A 25,026-nucleotide genomic window follows, 5' to 3' on the forward strand; every position below is an offset into this window, starting at 1 on the left:
AAATCCTGGCTCTGCCGCTTCCCATCTGTTACCATCAGGCATGACACTTAACTTTTCTGTTCACCTTTATCAATTTCCTCATATATAAAATGGGGATAATAACACCAGCGGCCTTGTAGGATTTCTGTGAGGAATAAATGTGCTTAGGACAGTCTCTGGCATATAATCGATCCTCAGCAGTAATATTTGCTTTTATTATTACTGAGAAGTAGTACATAGAATAACGATCTAACTTTTCTTCATGACAATACACAATGATGATAGAGACTCAAAAGATGTCTCTGGCTATAGCCTACTGTCCTTGTGTGATAGCTATGCTCTTGGAATTCTATGCTCTTGGAATTCTACTCGTGGCTTTCTGTAGACTTTATGTCTTTTTAATAAATCCGGCTGTTTGTCAAAATCCATTTTTGTTTCTTCTCATTTCTATGTCCTTAGTACCAAGAATAGAGCTTAGAATTTAATACCTACCCAACAAATATTTTTGAGAATAAACTCTCTCCTTGTTTTTGCCATTATACTTGTGTCCAGCACCAAACAATAACATTTGCCGCTTGCAATCTGCTAAGGGCAGGAAAACTGAATATCCCAAAGTGGGAAGGTCCACACATGAGCCTCAGCTTGTATACAGACATGTCCAAATACAACCAAAAATCTATTTTTCTAGTAAAAGAAAAAAAAATCTCACTGTCAGAAAAGGATGAATCAAACACAACAAATTGATCTATTTATTAAGCTTGACAGCATTTTTTTGTGTTTGTAACTTGACTCTGACCATGATCCAGTCTCATAGACTCATGTCAGTGTTCTATAGAGCTAAAAATAAATACCAACAATGCTATTTACTTGAAATCCTGTACAATAGAGGCCAACAACACAGTCCTTTCACCACGTATAGCCCAAAATGGGGAGAGGGGACAACGCCTATACCTACTGAAATTACCGAAACTAGCCAATCTCTTTCCTCCACTTCTCTCCCATTTTGTCACACATCCCTTTGAAGCTCTGGCACTTGGAAGAGTCTCCCCTATCCCCATTTATTGGTGATAGTGACCGTTAATGGTAGACCAGTGACCTGGTGGAGTAATGATGAATAGAGGCAGAGGTACACAGAAAAAGAGGGAGCAAGACTCGTCAAAGCAAGGGAGTCTTAAGAAGATTGGCAGAAATGCCCATTGGAAGTGGTGGTGTTCAGCTGAGGTGGTAAGTGTTGCTTAACTAATGGTTAGAAGTAGCTGACTGGATTTGGTGATGAAAATTAATGAGGTAGTCACAGGAATGTTTTTCACCTGACAAACACTGTGGTGGGTTCCCAAGGATGTCCATGCCCTAGTCCTTGGAACTTGTGAATATGTTATGTTACATGGTAAAAGAGACTTTGCAGATGTGAGTAAGATTAAGGAGCTTGAGATAGGGAGATTTTCTTGGATTATCCAGGTGGGCCCAATCTAATCACAAGTCCTTAAAAACAGACTTTCCCAGCTGCAGAGAGATGGCAGCATGAGAAGGACTCTATGCGCCATTTTGGGCTTTTAAAGATGGAGGAAGGAGCCACCCACCAAAAAAAGTAGGCAGCCACTAAAGAAGGAAAAAGAAGGAATCAGATTCTCCCCTAGAGCCTCCAGAATAACACAACCCACTGAGACCTCAGTTTTAGACCCATGACATTCACATGAGACTGCTGATCTATAGGACTGTAAGATAATACATTTGTATTATTTAAACCACCAAGTTCGAGGTCATTTGCAGCAAACAATAAATGAATACAGTATTTATAGAGTTCCATCTTGGACCAACATCAAACTAAATACTACAGCAACAACAGTGAACAAATATATTCAATTTCTGCCCTAATGAGGCTAGGGTCTAGTATTTGCAGTGTTCTAAACCCACTGATAAGTACAAATAAGTATAAGGTAGAGAAGGAGCATCTTGTTAAGGCACTTCTACCATATTACTATCTGTATTAAGTGTGCAAACCATGTTCTGAATTATAAGAATAGACAATTTCTGAATCAGCCTTTCCTACCTATAAATTGTGCTCTTGACAAAAATATACCGTATTTGTGTAAATAACTTCAGAATGTTTTACTACTGAGATAAAGTAGTACTCAAAAACTAATTTTTTTTTTTTTTTAGAGATTTATTTGAGAGAGAGAGAGAGCACAAGCAGGGGGAGCAGCAGAAGGGAGGGAGAAGCAGACTCACTCCTGATCAGGGAGCCCGATGTAGGGCTTGATCCCAGGGCCCCAAGATCATGACCTGAGCCAAAGGCAGCCACTTAATCGACTTAGCCGCCCAGGCATCCCTCAAAAACTAATTTTAAAAATGGTAAACAATTCTATAATATTGTTTAGTAAAAACTGCTAGAGGCAATGAGCGGGATGTATAGCCAACAATTAACTTGGCAGAGGTAATAACAACAAGTGACGTGTGGAATTAAATACAGATGACTGCCAATATTTGTCTAGTTTAGTAAATTGGTTATTCGTAAACCACTACAAAGAACTATAACTGCATATATACTTATAATACATTAATTGACTTCAGGTTACAAACAACTTAAGAAATGTTTATGTTTTCCATTGGATTTAATGCAAAATACTAAAGTGGATGATATTTCCTGAGAAATAAAATTCCTTCTTTTTTGGATGTCACCAATAACTCACAGGAATGAAAGGTAGGTTACAATGGACAAAGATACTACTGCCTATTCATCTGTTAGCTGGAGAGACAAAAAAAAAAAAAAAAAAGGAAATATCTGGTTATTTTTTATTTAACTTTTTGCTGAAGATTAGCATTCTCAACCATACCATTTCTCATTGTAGAAATGCATCCTGATTTATCCAAAGATAAATTTGAAAGGAGACAAAGGTCCTTATAGATGGTAAACTTAAGAGAATGAGCCTTCTGACTTTAATAAAAGACAATTTTGTCTCAAGGACAAGTACAGGAACCATTCTATATCAGCTCTCACTCTGGTAATTTCTATAGACACTCCCTTCATGTAGGAATCCAACTTAGTTTCCAATTTCCACCATTCCATGATGCCTCTCTGGTGTCCATGAGGATGTCATAACCTCAATGTTATTGACATTTGGGGTAGGACAATTCTTTATTGTTAAGGGCTGTCCTGTGCATTGCAATATTTAGCAGCATCTCTGGAATTTACCCACTCAATGCCAGTAGTATCTCCTCCCCACTCGCACCCCCCACTCCTAGTTTTGACAATCAAAAATGTCTTTGAGACACTGCCAGTGCCCTCTGGAGGGGGCAAACCTTTGCAGGTGAGAATCACCAGCCTAAGTGATGACTAGTGATTAATGTAAACTAAAATAACAGAAAAATATCTTTGAAGGTATGAAGTCACTTTGTAATTCATGGTTGTACTTCCTGTTACTGACTTAATGAATAAAAGAGCTTCCATTAGCAGAGCATGGGGGGATTTTCTCAGGGTTAACTTCCTAACGTATTGACCATTAATGTAGCGCAGACTGATCTTTCATTGCAATGATCAAAGTCTTTTATCTTCATAGCCAGAATTAAAATAAAACTTTAAAAATACTATAATTTCGGGCACCTGGGTGGCTCAGATGGTTAAGCGTCTGTCTTCTGCTCAGGTCATGATCTCAGGGTCCTGGGATCGAGTCCCACATCGGGCTCCCTGCTCCTTGGGGGCCTGCTTCTCCCTCTGCCTTTCTCTCTCACTCTGTCTCTCATGAATAAAAAAAAAATACTATAATTTCTAGGGGGAAAATACCGTAATATTCTGTTAGCCACTCTCCCAAATCATTTTGTAGAATCCATTTTAGTTCAATCAAAGGACAGCCATATATGACTTACACAGATAAAAACTGTAATTACATGAATATTGTATACATCAAGAATGACGATTCAAAACATCGCCAAACAGTAGGCACAGAGAGACTTAGAATGACCAAGTTTAATCCCTTGTAATGACATAGGTGGATGATTCAATTATGTGGGATGCCAGATGTGTGATATCACATAAAATGTCAAAGATACAGGAAATCCATTTTTATTTTTATAAATTTACTTACAAAATGCTTAGTATCCAGGGAGAGAACAGTATGGGGCGGGGGGGAGGAAAAAGCATTTCTAAAGGAACTGCTGAATTATATATCATTTCTATGCCTTCTATAACCAGAGCAACTTTGGGGTTTATTTACAATACATAAAGACAAGGGTTTTGAACAGTGGCTTGTGCTTGGTGTTTTAAAAGAAATATTATTAAAGAATCTCTAGGTTCTTTAAAAGGGGAATAACATATCCTGAAAAGGAAAAGTATCATCATATAAAATTTGAGTCTCTAAAGTATGAGTCTCTAAAGACACAGACCATTGAATCAACCTGCATAAAAAGCAAGAACTGATTTGTGCAGTTGAATCGGGTATGCCTATGAAACATTACGGAGAAAATGTCTTTGGCTTATTTGAGCACATGATATATTCAAGAGAAAGGATAAAGTCTATAAAGCTCAAGATAAGCTGACATAGTACTACCATTTTCATCTCGAGCTGTCCTATATTCACTGCAATAAGATTAGTACCTAGATTTGTTTTCCTTACTGGAGTCTCACAGAACAATTTTGGGGAAGGTGTCTTTTATTTGAAATTTTACTGAAAGAAATTAGATTCCTAGACTGATGACTTAGCAGAGATCACACTTTGCCATCAAATATACACAAAAAGGAGAACACGGTTTCTGTAATGATGTGGATACAATTTATGTTTGCTCATTTTACACCGCCAGCATTAGACGTGGAATCCTACATTTCAAGGAATAGTGTGGTATGTTTAAAGAACACTAACCCCACTTCTAAAGAGCAAATACTTTTTGAATTCCTCATTTTTCAGTTACCAGGTGAATTCCTGTGGTTTAACCTATGGAAAGACCAGATCTTAGAGCACAATGCGCACACACACACACAAACACACACACAGACACGCACACCGAGACATGCACACACACACACATGCAAGCTACATGTTCTTTTTGCCCTTAGGAGATTGAAATTTGATTTACCAAGCTAGTGGACAGGTTGGCAATTGAAATCAAACTGCTCTCTGCTTCTCAAAACACTAGGCATGAGGGTCGTTTCTTCTGATTGGTTATCCCTGGAGAGAAGTAAAGAGCAGAGGGAGAAAATATTGTGGCCAAATGCACCTGAGCTAGCTGCTGGATCAATGGTCAGTATCAGCGGGACTCTATTTAATGAAGCTTACACCAGTGTCACCGCCTTGCTGACAACAGTGGGTCGCTCTGGTGCCAACGCAGAGGAAGCGGAATCCACTGGAAGACAAAATAATTGCTTCATTTTGTGGTACAAAGATATAAATCTGATTTTTGTGTACATAAGAGCTAGCTTTAAATCCTTAACTGGAAGAGAGCCTTGCACAGAACACAGAGGAAAACATGACAGAAAGAGATTGTGCAAGGCTGTCTGGTCCACAGAACTCCGGGAGAATCGCTAAGAGAGCTTTATAGTCAAGTTGCTCTCAGACCGTCCACAAACACCCACCCAAAAGCATGCTGTCTCCGTTAGAGAGAGAAAATCATTGTTTTCGTTTGTGCTTTTCCGTGATAAAGTGTTTTGACAGATCAATAGAAGCAGGTAAAAACCCCACTGATGTGATTTACACCTAATGTAACTCATTACTGCCTCATTATTACGGGGGAGACTCAGCAGGGCACGTCTCCTAAATGCTGTATCTGGTACACACTTGAGAGTAAAAAGGAAAATAGAAGTGACGGTCCTAACTCAGAATATCCGTGTCATGTTTAAATTTTCTTGAATTTCTTTGAATAGCCTTTGTGCTAGCAAGTAAAATTATGAGACAGTTATGTCCTTTTAAAGACTGTTCCTAAGTGTTGGTGAGATTAAAATTAAGGCATGATTTCTCTGAAACGTTAACACGATGCAGCCTAAATTAAGGAATTCAGACAATATCTCTAGCATGTATGCATATTTCAGGTTTCTACATCATAATCCACCTTACAGCTGATAAAAAATGCATTATGCTAGTTTTTAGGCAGTAGGATAAATCCATTCTTCACTAGATAACTGGCAAATAGCTAAAACAGACCTGTCTTCAAAGCAACCTCATTAAAATAAGTAAAATAGTAGAGAATCATACCTGTTTTTACAATCTTAGTGGAATAGAATGTGAACTCATGAAGGCACAATCAACACTTTAGAGCCATTGTCCTTTTAAATGAACCAATTCCCTGAAATTTTTATCAACTTCCCAATATTTTTTCCCAAGTCCCCCTTTTTCTTGTCTTCCTAAATTTTTTTCATGCATTGATTTTCCTCACAAATATTTGCTTTGAGTGTATCATGGACTGGCGATGATTTTCTCCCACCACTTCCAGGCTCTGTGACCTTGGACAAGTCAACATTTTGAGCTTAATTTGATAATTTTTAAAATTGAAGATAATATTGACAACTACTTAAGTAATTGAGACAATTAAAAAAAATTAAATAAGGGATATGTCTGAGTATTACACTTAGCACTTAGAATATCCCTACCGAATACAAGTTAAACGTAAATACACTCCATTTTTTAATCTCTTTGATCATCATTAACAGAGATCTTCATGGAATGATAAAGAAGTGCCTTATTGAGCTTTCTTCTCAATCCCCTGTTCCACTAGCTCAGTGTTAAAGCTACCACTTCTCCACCCCCAGGTCATTCATTAATCAAGTGCTGCATCCAACACACATATGTGAGCAGGCTTTCCTCCCTCCCAGGAGGCCACAAATAAGAGAAGGACAATAAAGAATAAAATAAGTGTCTTAACTCATCTATATTTTAGCTCTTTCATGCAACTCTGGATTTTGCAGATTTTTGTCAACATGACAACATGAGACTTTGAGCAGAACTAAAATAAAATCTGATTCAGTGACCTTGGCAAAACCCTTTATCTTGTCAGGGCCTCAGTTTTCTCAACTGCTAAATGGGGGCAATGACATCAAACTTGCTGGAATATTTAAAAAAAATACATATAAATGAGTCCATGTATGTAAATATTCATTCCACGAGTATTTATTGGGTACTTACTATGTTCTAGGTGTTTTGCTAAGCACTGAGGATGTAGCAATAATCATGACAGACATTGCCTCAGCTAATTAGGGAGCTTATAACTTTGCATGAAAAGCAGACTCAAAATAATGACAGAATATTTCATTATAAGAGTGGCACATGCTATAAAAGAGAAACACGGTGTGTTAACAGAGTATATGCCAATGGTTAGGAATATCAGGAAAGGTTGCATAAAACAAGGATTTGATTTCAGCCTCATTTTTAATACTTGATAAGAGCAAGGTATATAAGAAATGAATTTTATTTTTCTGGATCCAGGACTCATATAACCATTAAAATGGAGAAATGTCTCCTGATTTCTCAATTTACTCCATTTTTGTTAAAAAAATGCATTATGACATGCCTGCGTGGCTCAGTTAAGCTTTCGACTCTGATTTCCTCTCCAATCATGATCTCTGGGTCGTGAGACCAAGCCACACATCAGACTCTGCACTAGGTGGGGAGTCTGCTTCTCCCCCTCTCTCCCTCTGTCCCTCCGCCCACTCATTGGCATGCGCTCTCTCTCTCTCTCTAATAAATCTTTTAAAAAATAAGAAATAAAAAATTAAAAAATGCATTGTTTAAATCGTCAATAGCATCAAATACATGCATGATGATTGAGGTATTGCAACATACATTTCAGGCTGTTGAGGATATGTAAGTAAATGATAAAGAAAAATATAAACATTGGCCAATAATATATATTCCTTATGCATTGTTAACTAGGCAAATTTGACTGGCAGAAGCTTTCAATATGTCATGCATTCATACATTTATCTATTGAAAAAGTATTAAGTGCCTCTCTGCCAGGTACTTCATCCCATCTTTAGGCAAAACAGCAGAGACATTTATTCTGTACACACTATTAATTACAAAGGAAAAAACAATAACTTTATAATTAAGGTCACCAACTTAAGTGATGAAAGTTTGCACCAACAGTAATGGAAAAATTGGCATTCTTGCTTCCTGTCATGTTGTATGCAGATAAACTCGGCCTTGTTTCAGTAATACTCCATTTCATGAGAAAACATCAGGCAAACCCGTATTGAAGGTCATTCGACAAAATAACTGGTTTGTACTTTTAAAAAATGCCAAGGTTATGAAAGATAAAGAACAGACTGAGGAACTGTTCTTACTGAAGGTGACTACAGAGGCATGACAACTAAATGCAACACTTACTGCTTAGATCCTGGATGAATATTAAAAAAATAAATTCTGCTATAGAGAGCAATTGTTTGAAATTTGAATGTGATTTGTAGGTTAGATAATAGTAATGAGTATTGCTTTCCTGATTATTATGGTTGTACTGTGATTATATAGGAGAGGGTCTTTTTTAGGAAAGCGACAAATATTTGGGGGCAATAGGCATCATGTTTGCAACTTTCAGTTGGCTCAGAAAAAAATCTATATAGAGATTTAAAAAGAAACTATAAAGCAATTGTGGCAAAATATTAATATCTGAGAAATCTGGGTGAAGAATTCTAAATTTGTACTAATCTTGCAATTTTTTTGTAAGTTTGAAATTATTTGCAAATTAAAAGTTAAAAAATAGAGGTATAGACTCAACATAAAGTAAAAGTTATTTTAAGTAGGAAAAAATGTCCATGCTTTTGTACTGAACAAAAGAAAAATATAAAGAGGTATAAGAACTTAACTATATTGGCTGAACTGTCTTTGTTGTCCACACTCATACGGTAACCAAAGTTAGCTTAGTTTGTGTTCTTCCTCACCTTTCTCCATGTTCAAATAAATGTACACAAACATATACACCTTATAGTTTGTTTTTAAAGATTTATTTTAGAGAGAGAGACGAGACAGAGAGCATGCACACCAGAGGAAAGGCAGAGAGAGAAGAAGAGAATCTCAAGCAGACACCCCGCTGAGCAAGGAGCCCGATGGAGGGCTCAATCCCAGTACCCTGAGATTGTGACCCGAGACGAAATTAAGAGTCAGTCGCTTAGCCAACCTTTTCTCTTTCATATATCAAGTTCACATAATACTTCTTTGTGTATTTGATCTTATTTTGTTCCACCATTCTATTCCCTTGTTCCTCTTAATACTGCTTAATTAAAGTACCTTTATGGTAAGTTTTAATACTTGATAAGTCAAGAGCAGCATATTTTTTTTTAATGTTCTTGACTATTTTTATAGATTTATTTTTCCATATGCACTTTGACATCATTTTATCTGGTTCCAAAACATGTGAGATTCAAATAGACACTACATTCCTAATATTATAGAGTACTTGATTTTTATATGAAACTTCCCATCTGGAACACAGCCTCTTTTTCCATTTGTTCAGTATTTGCTTTGTGTTCTTCAACGAGATTTTATAATTTCCTTCATGTATATTCTGTGTGTTTCTTGCTCAATTATTTCTAAGTATTTTATAATTCCTAATATAAATTTTTATATTACTGATTACATTACTATTACTTTATATTATCCATTACTGATTATTGCAAATACAGAGAAAATATACATCTCTAAATCTACCTTGTATTACTCCATCCCAACTCACCCACTCTCATCTGTTGCTTCTCAGAAAGCCCAGCTAACTTCCCACAGGCCAGCAGGCTCTTCCCCTTGTTTGTTCTTTGGCTGACTCCTTTTCATCCTTTAGGTCATTTTACTTGAATGTCCTCTCCTCAGTATCTCTTTTCCTCCATAGCACCCGTAACAATTTGCATTTATATATTTCTATTTCTGTAGATGTGTTTCTCCCTGACTTGATTTTAAATCCATGAAAACAAGAAACATTTTGCTCAAGACTGTATATAGGATCTAATATTATGAGGATACATGGTAAACATTTGTGGGCTTAGTGGATAAATCCTCTCTTTCTTATCATATATACTCCCTGTCCCTTCAGTTTCTTCTCCACATGCTACCTCTCCTAATCTTCAAACCATTTTAAGTTCACTTTATCTTAAAACTTGAGCTATGACTCCTTCTGGTTACCTTCTATTTTTCCTTCATCTGCCATCATCATTCCTATTTTTACCCGAATTTGTTTTCCACTCCAGTCTCCTACTGAACCTGTATCACCATGACCTCCTCAGGAAGTCCAGGAGCCAGGTGTCAATCCCTATTACCTTCAATTTTGTCATTTATGGCAACTTGTAACTTAAAATTTTTCTTCTAGTTTAGCTTGTGTTTGCTTCTCTTACCCCCTTACTTGCCCTCGCCTCTCCTGATTTCTGCTGGTTTTGCATCTCTGCACAGTCCCCCTGAAGTGCTCAACTCCACTTACAGCATTAAAATGTCCATTTATTAATTCAACAAAAATAAGTTGAGTGACTACCAATAGGGCATTGTGTTAAGTGTTGGCATCACATTAAACAACACAGCAAGTACTTGTCCATCTAGAGTTTAGGTTCTAGTAGGGAGATCAAAAGTAAACAAAGAATCACACAAGTAATCATTTGGCTACATACAGTTGGGTTAAGTGCCAAAAGGAAAAGTACAGGATGTGGTCTGTGTGGCTCCTGAAAAAGTACATTTAATGTCAGTCATGAAAGATTGATAGGATTTTTTTTTTTTTCTTTTCTAAATGGGAGAGTTATTTAAGCAATTATATTGGCCCTAAGGTGAGAAAGAGCTCGGGATCTTTAAGAAACCATGCAGTGGCGCTAGAATGGAGAGAACAAAGCAAAAATAGATGAAGCTAGAGCCAGAGAAGACATACGTGTGTTCTTTTCTACACTACAACACTACACTGTAATAGTTCTGTTGAACAAGCACCCACTTGGTACCGGGCATCACATTCAGTCCTTTATAAAAGGTATTGTAATTCTCTTTAGAGTTAGGAATTTCTAGAGAAATTAAATAATTTATCCATAGGATTATGCTTCTAGAAAGGAGTGGAAAAGATTATGTTTATGCATTGTAACACGGTGAAAATAATTTACCTTTTTTTTTTTTTTTAAAGATTTTACTTATTTATTTGACAGAGAGAGAGACAGCTAGAGAGGGAACACAAGCAGGGGGAGTGGGAGAGGGAGAAGCAGACTCCCTGCTGAGCAGGGAGCCCGATGCGGGACTCGATTCGGGGACTCCAGGATCATGACCTGAGCCGAAGGCAGTCGCTTAACCAACTGAGCCACCCAGGCGCCCCGACTAGTCACTTTCTTGTGGCTAAAATTTACTATTCTCTATGCGTGTGTGTGTGCGCGCATACACACAGTCAGACTAAAGGTTCTTTCATACAAATCACAGGTTACAAAATTAGCTTTTCTTCACCACAGTCTATTTGGAATGTGATCCTGATGTGAAAGGTAACCCATCATTCTACCATCAGCCTGGAGGATTTTACCCCTAAAGATCTTTTAGCCTCAACATTTCCAGCTGTAGAAAGTAATTTTCACTTTTTATGTGAAAAGAGCATTCAAACTATTTCTAATATTGTTAGCAGCATATTACGGTGACAGGAATGGAATCTATTGCCTAAATTTTGGACTTATAATTTTATAATTTGAGAAAACTTTTCTTATTCAAAGACAAAATCATGTGCTGAAGAAGAGCAGGAACATGTGAAGAGGTACCTTAGTTTAATGCATATTTATTAAACTACTTAGCATCTGTCAGAGCTCCATTATCACCCTCAACTCTTTCAATTCTTAGGCCTCTCCCAAAATGGTAAAGTCATGGAAATGAACAAGAACTGTTCTTCTGTAGGTTAAATGTTAAGTGAAATAAACAACGGCCGACTTTGGGGGGGGGGGGAAATCACAGATACATAAAAATTTTATTGTACCCATTTTTTAATTTTATATTTTTATTTATATTAGGGTATTATACAATTTTCAAAGCTAACAACAGAATCTTTTTAGTATGTGTATCTGAAGCATAACAAAATAAAAGTATTTCACAAAAGAAGTCCATATTACAGTACTATTGAAATATGAGGCATAGGATAATTACGCATTTGTGGGTTATAACAATACATTCATTTTAAAGAAAAAACACTTAATATGAATAACATTTTGGTTAAAATAAATATCATGTAAATGTTAACAGCAACACCTGAAGTATATTGATCCAAGAAAGGTGTTTTGTAATAGGTACTATGTGAAATGGTAAAGCATTCATGAAATGGCTGTAATATCTTACTAAATTTACAATCATTGCACATTGTTGAGCACTTTATTTATATAGGAATACCCTTCATCCACCATTCCTAAACCTAAGCACACAAAACAAAGTTACCCCACATTTTCTTCTGGGGAACTGGTACCAATGTCTAAATAAGGTTTAGAAGCACATGTACCTTTCATTTTACTGTTTCCTAATTCAATTCAAATGTTTTACTTAATCAGTACAAAATTTGCTTATAAACAGAAATATAGAGAGAATATTTCATAGGTGATTACAAAAAATTAAAACTTCTAATCATCTTCATAATTCTTTGAAATGATCTCATTCAAAATTAAAATTTGTTGTTTACACAGTGGTTTCCTCAGGAAAAAATATGAACACTTAGATAGGAAAAAGATACAATATCCAAAACAAAAAGTTTCCACATGTAGAAAATAATAATGGATTTCCCTGATCATTAAATTCTTCCCAGCTATTTCCTTCTAGCAGAGAGATTCACTGAAAAGAAAAGCTTAAATCTTTGCTTAAAAGTCACTGTGAGGGGTTAAGCAAATGAATTTTAGATTCATGTAGTTTTAAAGATTGCAAGAAAAAGGGAGATTATCTGTTCCAACTACAGAACAATTTCCTCTCAATTATACTATAATAAGATGAACATATGACACTAACGGTCAACAAGAACAATTCTACTTGCTCATACTTCTGGAGACAAATCTATGGGTGCTCAGCGTAAAAGCTGTAAGTAACTGGAATCTGGTAAAAACAATGTATCTGGCCCTCCACCCAGGTGCCCTCTGTCTATCCCAAGAAAAAATTACCCTTCAGATACCATAACTGATTACATTCTGGAAGAAAAAAAAGTTTATGCTTTTGCCCTTATAAAGTTTTACAAATGACTTGAAAGTACTCAAATGAGTGTAAGAAAAATACTTATATGAGAAGACAAAACCAGCAGTTACATCAGCTAAAGGTAGGTATTCTCCAAACATGAGGCTTTCACGTCGGCAGGATTATCCATCCCAGGGTTTTATAGAGTGGCGTGGTGTCCTTGAACGGTGACTGCCACTCAGCCTTTTGGCTTTCACAATTCTGTGAAGAACTGGTCACCACTAACATGAAGGCATTCAGGGAAAACGTCTCCACCACAGCATTTACTAAACTCGGCCTATTTCCTTAAACTAAATGAAGCGTTACCATCTCTGTCATCTTCATGCATGAATACAGTACTTTGCTTAAAAGCTTCTCAATAGAAATGTTAATCTTATAAAAATTCTGGCTGTGGTCATGGCCAGTTCCCATTGCTTTAAACATATTCTCAAGTTACAACCTTGTCAAATGCATTGAAACTGTGTCAACATTCACAGGTACAGTGCAACACACATCCTTTCTTCTCTCTAACAAGACAAAATACACGCATACAGGGTGGCCCAAATTTTAAAAAGTTAAAAAAAAAATGTTTTTAATCCAGGATAAGTGTTGGTATACTAAATATTTTTTAAAGGGTACTATGTTCTCAGAAAATCTGAAACATAATGGATAAAATGCACATACAATATAAATAGGAAAGTAACTTGAAGAATACAAAAAAATTTCTGAAGGGGACCAATCAGAACTTCAATAAAATCTATGAATAAAAACATGCTTACACAATAGTGTGCAATTATGAAGAGAGAATTTAAATTTATAAAGAACTTGAAATATAGTACTACAAGATTATTCAAAGATTTTTCAAAAGTACAAACAATAATAAAAACACACACAAAAAAACCTCAGGCAATGTGCAACTTTCAAAATTACTATCACACCAGCCAAACAAATCCTTAACCACTTTTTAAATGGATTCATTTATACCACTATAATGCAAAGAGACTATCAGAGATATTAAAACAAGACAAAACAAAGCAAAGAACTCTTCAGTGTCTGACTCACATTTTGTCCCCCAATTTTTTCACATTTAAGAGTTGCATTTTGAATGTAAAAGCTAAGAATTTTAAGTGTTTCTCAAATAGTTTATGTCTACATTTACCTTAAGAATTACATTTGAAAGCTACAATGCTAAGAACTAAAACACATACTTCAAACTCTTAAAAATAAAATAATCACAAAAGTTCACAATTGTGTTAATCTCAAATGTCCATAAATGATGAAAAAGCAAACAAGTCACATGTTCAGATACTTTTCCTCAGGTTACAAGTCTATCTTGATGAGTGCCAAGCTGCACCTTCAATATTTGGCACTGAGAGTCTATCTGAACACAATTTATCAGCAAAAAAAAAAATCTAAATAATTCTAAAAACCTTTAGCCATTAAAAACCATTAAGTTTCATTTACTCTCCTAACATGCAATCTGACTATCCAAAGTCATTTGGGGTTTGCAAGAAGGCGACTTAAACTGGTACAAAATGAAGCTTATATGAAAACTGGTTAAGGATTCAAAGCACATTAGCTCTGAAAGATTCATCTTAACACCCAGACAAAAACGGGGAGGTATGATTTGCACAAAAATACTTTAAATTATTTTGGTTAGGTTCTTCATGATCTTCCACCTATTTAGCTGCTTGCGGTGCACGCGTGCATCCTCTTGGCTACGTCATAAACATAGGTGATGTCTGGTCGCTTCTCTGGATCTGGGTTGATGCACATATTCACTAACTGTCGTAGCTACAGAGAAAGAAAATACAAAATGCTTTAAAAAACCATTTCAGTTAGTCATTAAAAATATTCTGACTAGATACAGATTTACAAGGAAAGTACATTTTGTGACTAAATACCCCTATGTGGAATTTGGGAATCAAAACAGATGAGCAGAGGGGAAGAAAAGACAAATCAAGAAACAAACTCTTAACTACAGAGAATACTGATGGGGAGGCTGGTGGGGGATGGGCAAAATCGGTGAGGGGGATTAAGGAGTGCACTTATGATGAGCACTGAGTAAGGTACAGAATTGTTGAATCACTACATTGTACACCTGAAACTAATATAACATTGTATGTTAACTATACTAGAATTAGAATGAAAAAACTTTAAAAAAAAAAGAATATATATGACTGCTGTCAATGATTTTACAATTAGTTGAAAAGTCTAAGAAGTATGTATAGTCATTGGTCGGGTATTAATGTCAAGCAAAAGGTAGTGTCTACAATCAGAGGCTTTAAAATGATTTTACTATTTTTCAAAGAAGTTTATCAGAAGACAGTAGTCATGAAGGACAACAGGTTTTTAACTCTAAGGCTCTAAATTAACTGTAGATATATTATACATATTTATTTGATCTAGAATGTACTACATTAGCCTTGATTGTAAGTTTAAATTTTCATAATTATATACACTATATCTATAGATCTAAGTTTATATGAGGCATTGGGTAGGTTAGCTATCATATGCACTTATCATAAACCATTTTATATAAATACGTTTTTATTAGTTTCATATTAAAGAAAAAGCACTCTTCTAAACTTAGAATAATAAATTATAAGCAAGGTAAATTACAAATAGTATTCTAATACTCAACTGCATAAAGCAGTATTAGCATCTTCACTTTATAGATGAAAGAGCTGAAGTTTACTTATTTATATTACAGGAAATAAGCACACTTCAATAAATTAAAAAAGAAAAAATCCTTCCATCTAGTCCTAGAGCCACTGAGTAGAAGTATATGGAACTTCATTTTCAATTCCAACTGCCATCAGTTTATGACACTATGTGTCTTCGTAACACTGTATGTGGTCTTTCACAGATGATAAGCCAAATAAAGAGGAAGAGCCAGATTCTTTGGCTTTGTATGCATGTCTTGAGGAATAATTTAGATATTTTGAAAACTTGCATTAATTCTTTCTGGCCAGTTATTAGCATGTAGTAAATGTTAATGGTAATATTATACCCACTGAGAGGGTCTGAGGATTTCAATTAATATTCCTTGCAATGCAGCAGACAACAGCATTAAACATCCTTAAGGGGCACAACAATACACAAGGCATTTTATTATGGCGATCTAAGAGAAATTTAAATCAGAAAGAGGTTGGCATTTTACCCATTAAAATAAAAACAAATACATTCAATTATACACAATACAGAAAACAGAAGGAAAAGCATTTATAATGATACTTGTATTTAAAAAGATAATGTATTCTAACAGGTCACCTAGTTGTCAGATATTTTGTTTAGAGATAAAAATGACAAAAGAAGCAGAAAAGATGACAGAAAAAGATAACTGTGGTACAAAAATTCATTCTATTTAACCAGAATACACATAGATGTAATGGCAATTTTTGACTGAATAGAACTACCACATCCTTCAAACCGGTCCAGAAGCCTCATCTTTCCAGCCTACTAGGTCAGAATTGGGTGAAACTTCCAACCTACTGTAGCAAAGGGTCCTCAAGTTCTCCTGCCCAGAAAAGAAAGTGCCCAAGAGGGGCGCCTGGGTGGCTCAGTAGTTAAGCGTCTGCCTTCAGCTCAGGTTATGGTCCCTGGGTCCTGGGATCGAGCCCTGCATCGAGCCCCGCATGGAGCCCCGCATCGGGTTCCCTGCTCAGCGGGAAGCCTGCTTCTCCCTCCCCCCCCACCCCCGCTTGTGTTCCCTCTCTCGCTGTGTCTCTGTCAAATAAATAAACAAACTCTTAAAAAGAATAAAATAAATAAAATTAAAAAAAAAAAAGAAAGTGCCCAAGATTAAAGATAGCTGGATATAAATTTAGTTGAAGAGGACAAAGATTCTCTGATTCTCCAAAGTGGAAGATGAGAACTAGGTGTAGTAAAGAATACAGTAAATGGGGAGGGAGTGGGGATGGCACCTGAGCCTCTGCTTTATTACCCCTCCTTCAGGACAGTCTTCCTAAGGACTGACAGGAGAGTCAGAAACGCTACAGAAGACAGAGCCAGAGCAATACCGCCTTTGCTTTTCCTCTTTCTTATGTGGTTCGATCTCCATCCGAAGTGTAGTTCATTGTGTCATAAAGATTTATCTTTTCCAGAGAAGTTTCTAACAAGTCACATAGTATAAAATCATATACGATATAAAATATGTATACCTCAGTATATTTGTGAATCAATCTGTTGATAAATTTTTTCCTAAATTATCTAATAAGCAAATTAATAAACTATGAAAATAAGATCCTTTAAAATTAAAATATGCTTGAGTAGCGATTCTCACTCATCTAGAGTAGAGCACTATGCTGGCATCTGAGGACACTGAGGGTAAATCAGGGTAAAGAACCAGCCCAGAAAGGAAGGACTATTGTCCAGGATGGGATGTGAGAGAATGACTCATTTTCCTTCCTGACAATCTGACCCTATTTCCTTTCTACCTCTCCCTTTTCCATTCATTCATTCATTCATTCATTCATTCATTCAATAAAATCTTATTGAGCATTTATTATGTGCCAGACACTTTATTATAATGGTAGTAAGGATAAAGCAGTAAATGAAATCTACATGGCACCTGCCTTTGGACAGCTTACAATCTAGTGGGGGGAGAAGGACTGGCAAAGAAGCAAATGTGAGACTGAGGGAAACTGAGGAAATCATATAACTAATTCTATTATAAACCACAAAGTGATAGGTATCTCAAGAGGTATTTGTGAGATAGTTAGAGGCAAAAAGACTGTAGATGGCCGCCCAGAAGAGACAATCATTACTTTCCTCTTTTTCCTTCCATCTACCTAACTCCGAGTTGTTCCATCTCATTCACTGAGGACATCCAGCTAACAGCATTCTTCATCCCAAGTACAACAACCACATCTTTGGTCACTGTGACGCCCATGTGGATCCTCTATCCGAAACAAACTTCTTGATGACCTGGCCTTAATCTTCACTTTCATTCCATTTTAGTCTCTGCCTCCCAGGGGCACAGCCTAAGTCTTACAATGTCCTATGTCATGTAAGAAATGTGGGCACAAGCTCCTGTCCTTCCAGGGCTCACACCTGTCTCCCAGTATGGTTGTGCTTTGATTTGAGACCATTTCCAATACCTTTCCTCCTCGTCAATCATCTGCCTCTGGATTTACGTCATTCATTTCCAGGCTAGACCTCATAGCACAATCCTTTAGCCACTTCTTTGGCAGCACCATTAATAATCCTTTGTCTTTTCACAATATCAACCCTGACAATTGTTTTGCTTGTTTGCTTCTCTACCAGGATGTGAAGGACTGCTGGAGAAAATTGCAGACTCCATATTGTCTGGAGTCACCAGATTCATGGTTCCAACAGCAGTTAGACCGTAAAAGCTGTTCTGTAATCCAAATGTTTTGCCTGATAAACTCCATTTCCCACAATGGCTAATTTCAACCTTCACTAATCTGTAGTCACGCCCTCAATTCTTTTTCACCTCCTACTTCACAGAGAAAAATCAATAGTTAGGTTTAAGCTTTCCTCAGTATCTCAACCTAACCTATCAATACCTGATCCATATCATCTCTGTTCTAGCATCAGAAGAATATTGTTTTCCTACTACTCTCAATTCTATCACTGGGATCTCTTCCAAGAAATTATACATTATACACCATTATACATCAGTACCTGAAATATAGTTTGCTATGAATATTTAATGAGTACAGTAATAATAATTCTATTATTACTCTTCCATATTTTCAACCTCTCCTCATTTGCTGATTTCTTCATCATAGTCTATAAGTATAGTCAAGTTTCTCTTCCTCACCACTGCCCCATCTAATGTATTTGCTCTACAGCCAAATGTCTTCGGGGTGGAAAAAAAAAAAACAACCCACTATCCTTACTATATCAACTTCCTTAATCTACTTATTTAAGCCAACTATAATCACTTTTTCATCTCCTCCACCCCCAAGAGTACTTCACTGAAATCACTCTGGCAAAGGTTAGCAGCATTTCCAATTTGCTAAATCTAACAAACTCTTTTCTGTCTACCGCTTACTCACCCTTTCTGCCTGGCTGATGCTTCTGATCACAGCCTTGCTGGGAGTTGCCTCCTCCTCTGGCTCCAAGACTCCATATTGGTTCTCCTCTCATTTCTCTGACTTTTCCTTCCTTTGTAGGTTTAGCTTCCTCTGGCAGTCCCTCTATTGTCAGTGTGCTCTGAGGTTCATTTCTTTCCTTACCTCTTTTATCTTCTCTCTCTACACCTTTCTATCCTACACAACTTTACTTACTCCCATGGTTTTAATAACCACCAACACAACATGCTGAGGAACACACACACATATGTATCTTCAGGCCAGACCTCTTCATGGGCTCTAATCACATATTTCTGCCTGGCTTCTGAGCATATCTATCTAAGAATACCTCATATTAAACATGTTCGGAACTGAGATCTTATTATTTTCCTCCCCAAACCAGTTCTATCTTGGCAGTGCCTCCAATTTCTCAAGTCAGAAATCTGAAATTCATAGGAGACACTTCCTCATACTTCCTCCCCCTGGCCCAACAATCACCAACCAAGACTTACTGTTTCCTGACTGTATTTCTTCTTGCCTTAGGCTCCACTGCTTACACTCAAGGGATAATCTTCCCACTGACAGTTTTACCTCCAGTTTCTTCCAATCTCCCTAGCACTGCCTGTAAACACCAAGCTGACCACACTTCAACATTAAAGATTTCAATGCCTCCCCACTGCCCTCTACAAAGTCTAACCATTAGCATGGTTTATTATGGGCTTCTAACATCTGGCTCTTGCTTACCTTTCCAGCCTCGTATTTAGCCCCAAACCCCTCCTCCCTCCAGCCCCACTCTACACTCTAACCATAACAAAGTGTTCAGTTCTGTGCTCACCGAACTGTTTTATGCCCTGAATCTTTGTGTATGTTGCTTCTCTGCTTATAAAGCCTGCCTCAAAATCCCCTACTCTCTTGCCTGTCACCTACTCATTCTCTAAAGCCTTTCTTAACAACTCTGTCGCCATGCAGAACTTAAATATATATATATAAAGTAGGCTCCATGCCCAGTGTGGAGTCCAACCTGGGGCTTGAACTCCTGACCCTGAGATCAAGTCTGAGCTGAGATCATGAGACAGATGCTTAATCAATTGAGCCATCCAGGTGCTCTCAGAACTCAATATTTTCTATTTGCCCTCCATCATACCCTTCACATACTTTTTTTTTTAGGTATAGCTGACATTAACATTATATTAGTTTCAGGTGTTCATGTGCTTTAATTAAAGCCTTTATAACACTTTATTGTACTTCATTTAATACCTGTGTTCTCCTATTAAACTGAAAGACCTGGAGGATGGATATTATATGAACAGTAAGTGCTCACTGACATGTTAAATGAAAGAATGAATGGGTAACTTCTGAGTGAGGGAAAATGGAATGGTTTTGTGGTTGTGGCAGCTGAGCGAAGGTCCAAAGCATGAACACAGTTTTGATATATAAAAGGGCAGGGAAGAATCTAAGCAGAGGTAAAAGACTGAACAAAGGTGCTGAGCTAAAGAAAGTGTGAGATGTGTGAAGCAATGGCTAGTACTTCTGCATGACTGGGGAGCAAGCAACAGGGATGAATGATAAACTGAGGCTAAGTAAAGGAAAGGCTTAAGGAGTTTAGAATCTATTGCTATAGGCCACAGGAAGTCAGTACTTAAGCCATGAGGGAGAGGTCATTAAAGGTGCACTTCAGTCCATATTTTCTTGGAATAGAGCAAAAAGAGAGCAATACCAGCAGAACACTCAATAATGTTCCTGTATGATTTCAGGCAAGAAATATTGTTCATCGGAAGTTTTCACCAGGGAATGTGAAAGAATACTGTGTCCACTAACAGAAGTAGGTGACAAACAAGGAAGAGTGACTTTGCAGGGGCAACAGGGCCACTAAGTTTTGAAGGTATCACACTTGAGGTATGAACATAGCACAATTTGGGTGGAACTGTGAATTCCTGAATTTGGGGTTTAATTCTGTATCTATATCTAAATAACTGAATTCTATATATTAAACAATTTTTGTGATTCTTCCTATATCAAGATCATGAAGATAAAGGAGACAGCTTTAGTGAAACGTTATTACCTATACCGAACATAATTTTGCACCGTACGGGGGTGCCTGGGTGGCTCAGTCGTTAAGCGTCTGCCTTCGGCTCAGGTCATGATCACAGGGTCCTGGGATCGAGCCCCGCATCGGGCTCCCTGCTCCGCGGGAAGCCTGCTTCTCCCTCTCCCACTCCCCCTGCTTGTGTTCCCTCTCTCGCTGTGTCTCTCTCTGTCAAATAAATAAATAAAATCTTAAAAAAAAAAAAAAATTTTGCACCGTATGGTTCTCTTAAATATTCATATGTTAATTTAGTCTTACTTAAAGGCAGGTATCATTCTGGATTTTAAAAAATCCTGTATTTATGGGCGCCTGGGTGGCTCAATTGGTTAAGCGACTGCCTTCGGCTCAGGTCATGATCCTGGAGTCCCAGGATCGAGTCCCGCATCGGGCTCCCTGCTCGGCAGGGAGTCTGCTTCTCCCTCTGACCCTCCTCCCTCTCATGCTCTCTGTCTCTCACTCTCTCTCTCTCAAATAAATAAATAAAATCTTTAAAAAAAAAAAATCCTGTATTTATATAAGTTTTAACATTTTACAAAATCTTCCATATCCTTTTATTTTTAAGTATTGTAATCTGTCCTAACAATCTCAATTTAGAGAGGAAAAAAAACAAACAAACCTAAGAACCTATAAAAAAATTAATAGTGAAATCTGAACTGGACCCAAGTCATTTGATCTTTAATGAAGGCCTTTTCCATTTCCCATTGTTGAGAGCTTGCCTACTTTTATCTAACTTGGCCTTTTGGGTTGAATTCCTCATTACGACTAATACAGATCTGCAAGCATAATGATTTCTAACTGGTTGAATTTCAAATCATTACCACTATAGAGGGATATCACTTAGTCTGAGGTATTATCTGAGTTCCCATCAAGAGAGATGAGTTACTAGGTATCGATAGAAAATACTAGTTATGTGGTGGCCATCACGGAGTAGAGAAGCTAGCGTCTTAGGTACTTTATTCAAATACTCAAGAGGTTGGTCTGACTTCCATCCAATGAACACAGTGGTGAGATGCCTCGGCTTTAATCAACGGTGTCAAAGCTGATTTGCTGTTTGTTTTCTCTTAAGCAAATCATAAGAATAGAATCCATCATTCTAAGTCCTTGTCAAAGAATATTTAACGGTGTATTGAAGACTGAAAAATCTGAATGTTCAAAGAGTACTGAAAGGTGTGCTACATAGCTCCTATCAAACTCCTGCTAAAAGAATGAAAATTTAGGGAAGACCCTGTATAGGGTAAGATTCATCTTTATAACTTTGGATAATCTTAGCTCTACCCTTTAATCAAATTAGGCCACGAGAAGCTACATCATGGGAGCACAAGGGTTTATTCAGCTGCCAAAGTGCCTTTCCAAGACCATGCTTTAATGCTTGCTTTTGACTTTTATCAAGTATCACGTAGGTATTTTCTGTATAGTTGCTACTAAAGATACTGCCTGGTACATTACTCACAGATCCTTATAGGAGATATTTCTATTATAATTTAGTGGGAGAAAACTTTGTCTTCTCTGAGGAACTGGTATATTTCCTCCGTAAAAACAGAAATAGCCCTTTGAGCCCCAACAGAAAGGAAGCAATAACTAGATGGAACAGCTCAACCATGGCAACTCTGCTGGCCAGTAAGATAGGTGTGCCTACATTCTCTTTAATCCTTGGTTCTGAATTTGTACTTCCATTTCTATTTTAATAACTTGTTAAGTCATGTCTTTTTTTTTATTTTACTTTTTAATTTTTTTTAAAGATCTTATTTGAGAGAGAGAGCGAGCACAAGTGGACGGAGGGGCAGAGGGAGAGGGAGAAGCAGACTCCCTGCTCAGCAGAGAGCCTGACATGGGGCTCGATCCCAGGATGTCCTGGGATCATGACCTGAACCAAAGGCAGACGCTTAACTGACTAAGCCACCCAGGTGCCCCAAGTCATGTCTTTTACTGTAAGTTATCTCAAATCCTTTTGGAAAAAAAGGCAGATTGGAACACAAAATGGGAGATTTACATATAGACCTGCATTCTTAAATGGATGCAGTTTTCCTTGATATATATGAGATAACTACTGGTTGTTCTAAAGATATATCTAAACAGACGTGTTAACGTAGTGGAGGAAAAATCAGCTACAACAGTCTTTGGCAATGTAAAGGGAAAAAAATCAGAACATAAAACTTACTTTCATGTTACAAACAGCCATGAACTAAGTTTGATGTCTTTAATAATTTGGTTTAAAATTGCAAATTTATATGGATCTATGGATGGTCTCTTGTCATACCAGATAACAACAATTCACATTATATAAATAAGGTCACATCTCACCCTGTCTTCTTTGAATGTATACAAAAGTACAGTTTCACTTTACATGGTAGAGTTATTTGTGCTCCTGCTATCATGAATAGGAGGATAAAACTGTCACCTACATATCAGAAACCAGAAACATTAAGAGACAGAATAAAGACTTTAAAAGTCATTAAGCAGAGGAAGAGGAAAAACTCTTACCTTTGCCAGACAGTTTCCAAATTTTAAGTTGTTAAATAACTACCCATAACAGGTTCATTTGGTTACTCATAGTTTCATTTTTCACAGCCAGGAGACACGTCTAGAGGCCACGTTACTTAGATGGAGATGCTCAATACAATCAGTAGTTAGTTTTCTTAGGTTTCCAGTGAAAAACTGGAATACAGTCCCCTGAACATTTTCATGTTCTATATGGTAAGATCTTTATGCTCTATAAGATAACTCTGGGGCTTTGACTATATGTTATTTCTAGTACCAGAGCAGAGAGAAGACCATTTCCTAAAAGCTGGTATTTATTGAGTTCTTATCATGAATCAGGCACAATTCTATACATTTGCACATGGCTTAACGATTCAGTCTTAATAACAACTCTTTGGGGTAAGAGTAAGCACTACTACTATGACATTTTACAGAGGAGTAACATTCCCAAGGTCACAAAGGCAGTATAGAGGACAGCCTGGATTTGAACTGAAGTAGTCTAGCTTCAGAGTCTGGGCTTTTAAAGTTACTGTGTTATACTGACTGAGAAAAATCCTAATGTGGTCTGCAGGTTCCCTCATGGCCACCTTTGCACAAAAGTGGGAGACCTTCCAGATAGACAAAGACAGTTTTAGACTACTTAATTCTCAAAAGAATGCTACCTCTAACATTGGTTCATCTAGTTTCTAAATTAATCAATCTGCCTTCATATTTCATAGGCCAACTTTGATCAAAAAGCAAACCCAGGGGCGCCTGGGTGGCTCAGTTGGTTAAGCGACTGCCTTCGGCTCAGGTCATGATCCTGGAGTCCCGGGATTGAGTCCCGCATCGCTCCCTGCTCGGCAGGGAGTCTGCTTCTCCCTCTGACCCTCCTCCCTCTCATGCTCTCTGTCTCTCATTCTCTCTGTCGCAAAAAAAAAAAAAAAAAGCAAACCCAAACATTTTCTCTAGCGTGCTACAAAACTCATAATGAGATATAGGCCTACGTTATCCGTAAGAGATACATTTAAATGATAACACAAAAATATTAAGATTAGTATTATGGTTCGAGTGACAATTTTAATGTTATTTCTAATGTGACTCATTGATTAAAGTGACAGTAACTCCCTCCAAACAAATAAAATGTAGTTGAATTTTAACATGGAATGGTTTCTTTATGCCAGATTATAAATTTACATAGTGACTTGATGAATTATAAAAAATGTCTCTAATTTTTCTTTTTTTTTTTTAAAGATTTTATTTATTTATTTATTTGAGAGAGAGAGAGAGAGAGAGAGAGAGAAACAGCATGAGAGGGGAGAGGGTCAGAGGGAGAAGCAGGCTCCCCGCTGAGCCGGGAGCCCGATGTGGG

General features: G+C 37.1%; 1 protein-coding gene across 3 annotated transcripts in view; it reads right to left on the bottom strand.

The window, feature by feature from the left end:
* Positions 1-11,851: 11,851 nt before the first annotated feature.
* The window catches only part of NEK7 (NIMA related kinase 7), a 165,196-nt gene continuing 152,021 nt past the window's right edge, over positions 11,852-25,026 (bottom strand). For all 3 annotated transcript variants that reach the window (XM_035010389.1, XM_035010390.1, XM_035010391.1), the window contains one exon: positions 11,852-14,864. In XM_035010389.1, coding sequence (XP_034866280.1) covers positions 14,754-14,864 — 111 coding nt within the window. In that variant the 3' untranslated portion in view covers positions 11,852-14,753. The remainder of the gene's footprint in view (positions 14,865-25,026) is intronic.

Source organism: Mirounga leonina, unplaced genomic scaffold, assembly GCF_011800145.1.
Source record: "Mirounga leonina isolate KUSES-001 unplaced genomic scaffold, KU_Mleo_1.0 Mir_154, whole genome shotgun sequence".
NCBI lineage: Eukaryota > Metazoa > Chordata > Mammalia > Carnivora > Phocidae > Mirounga > Mirounga leonina.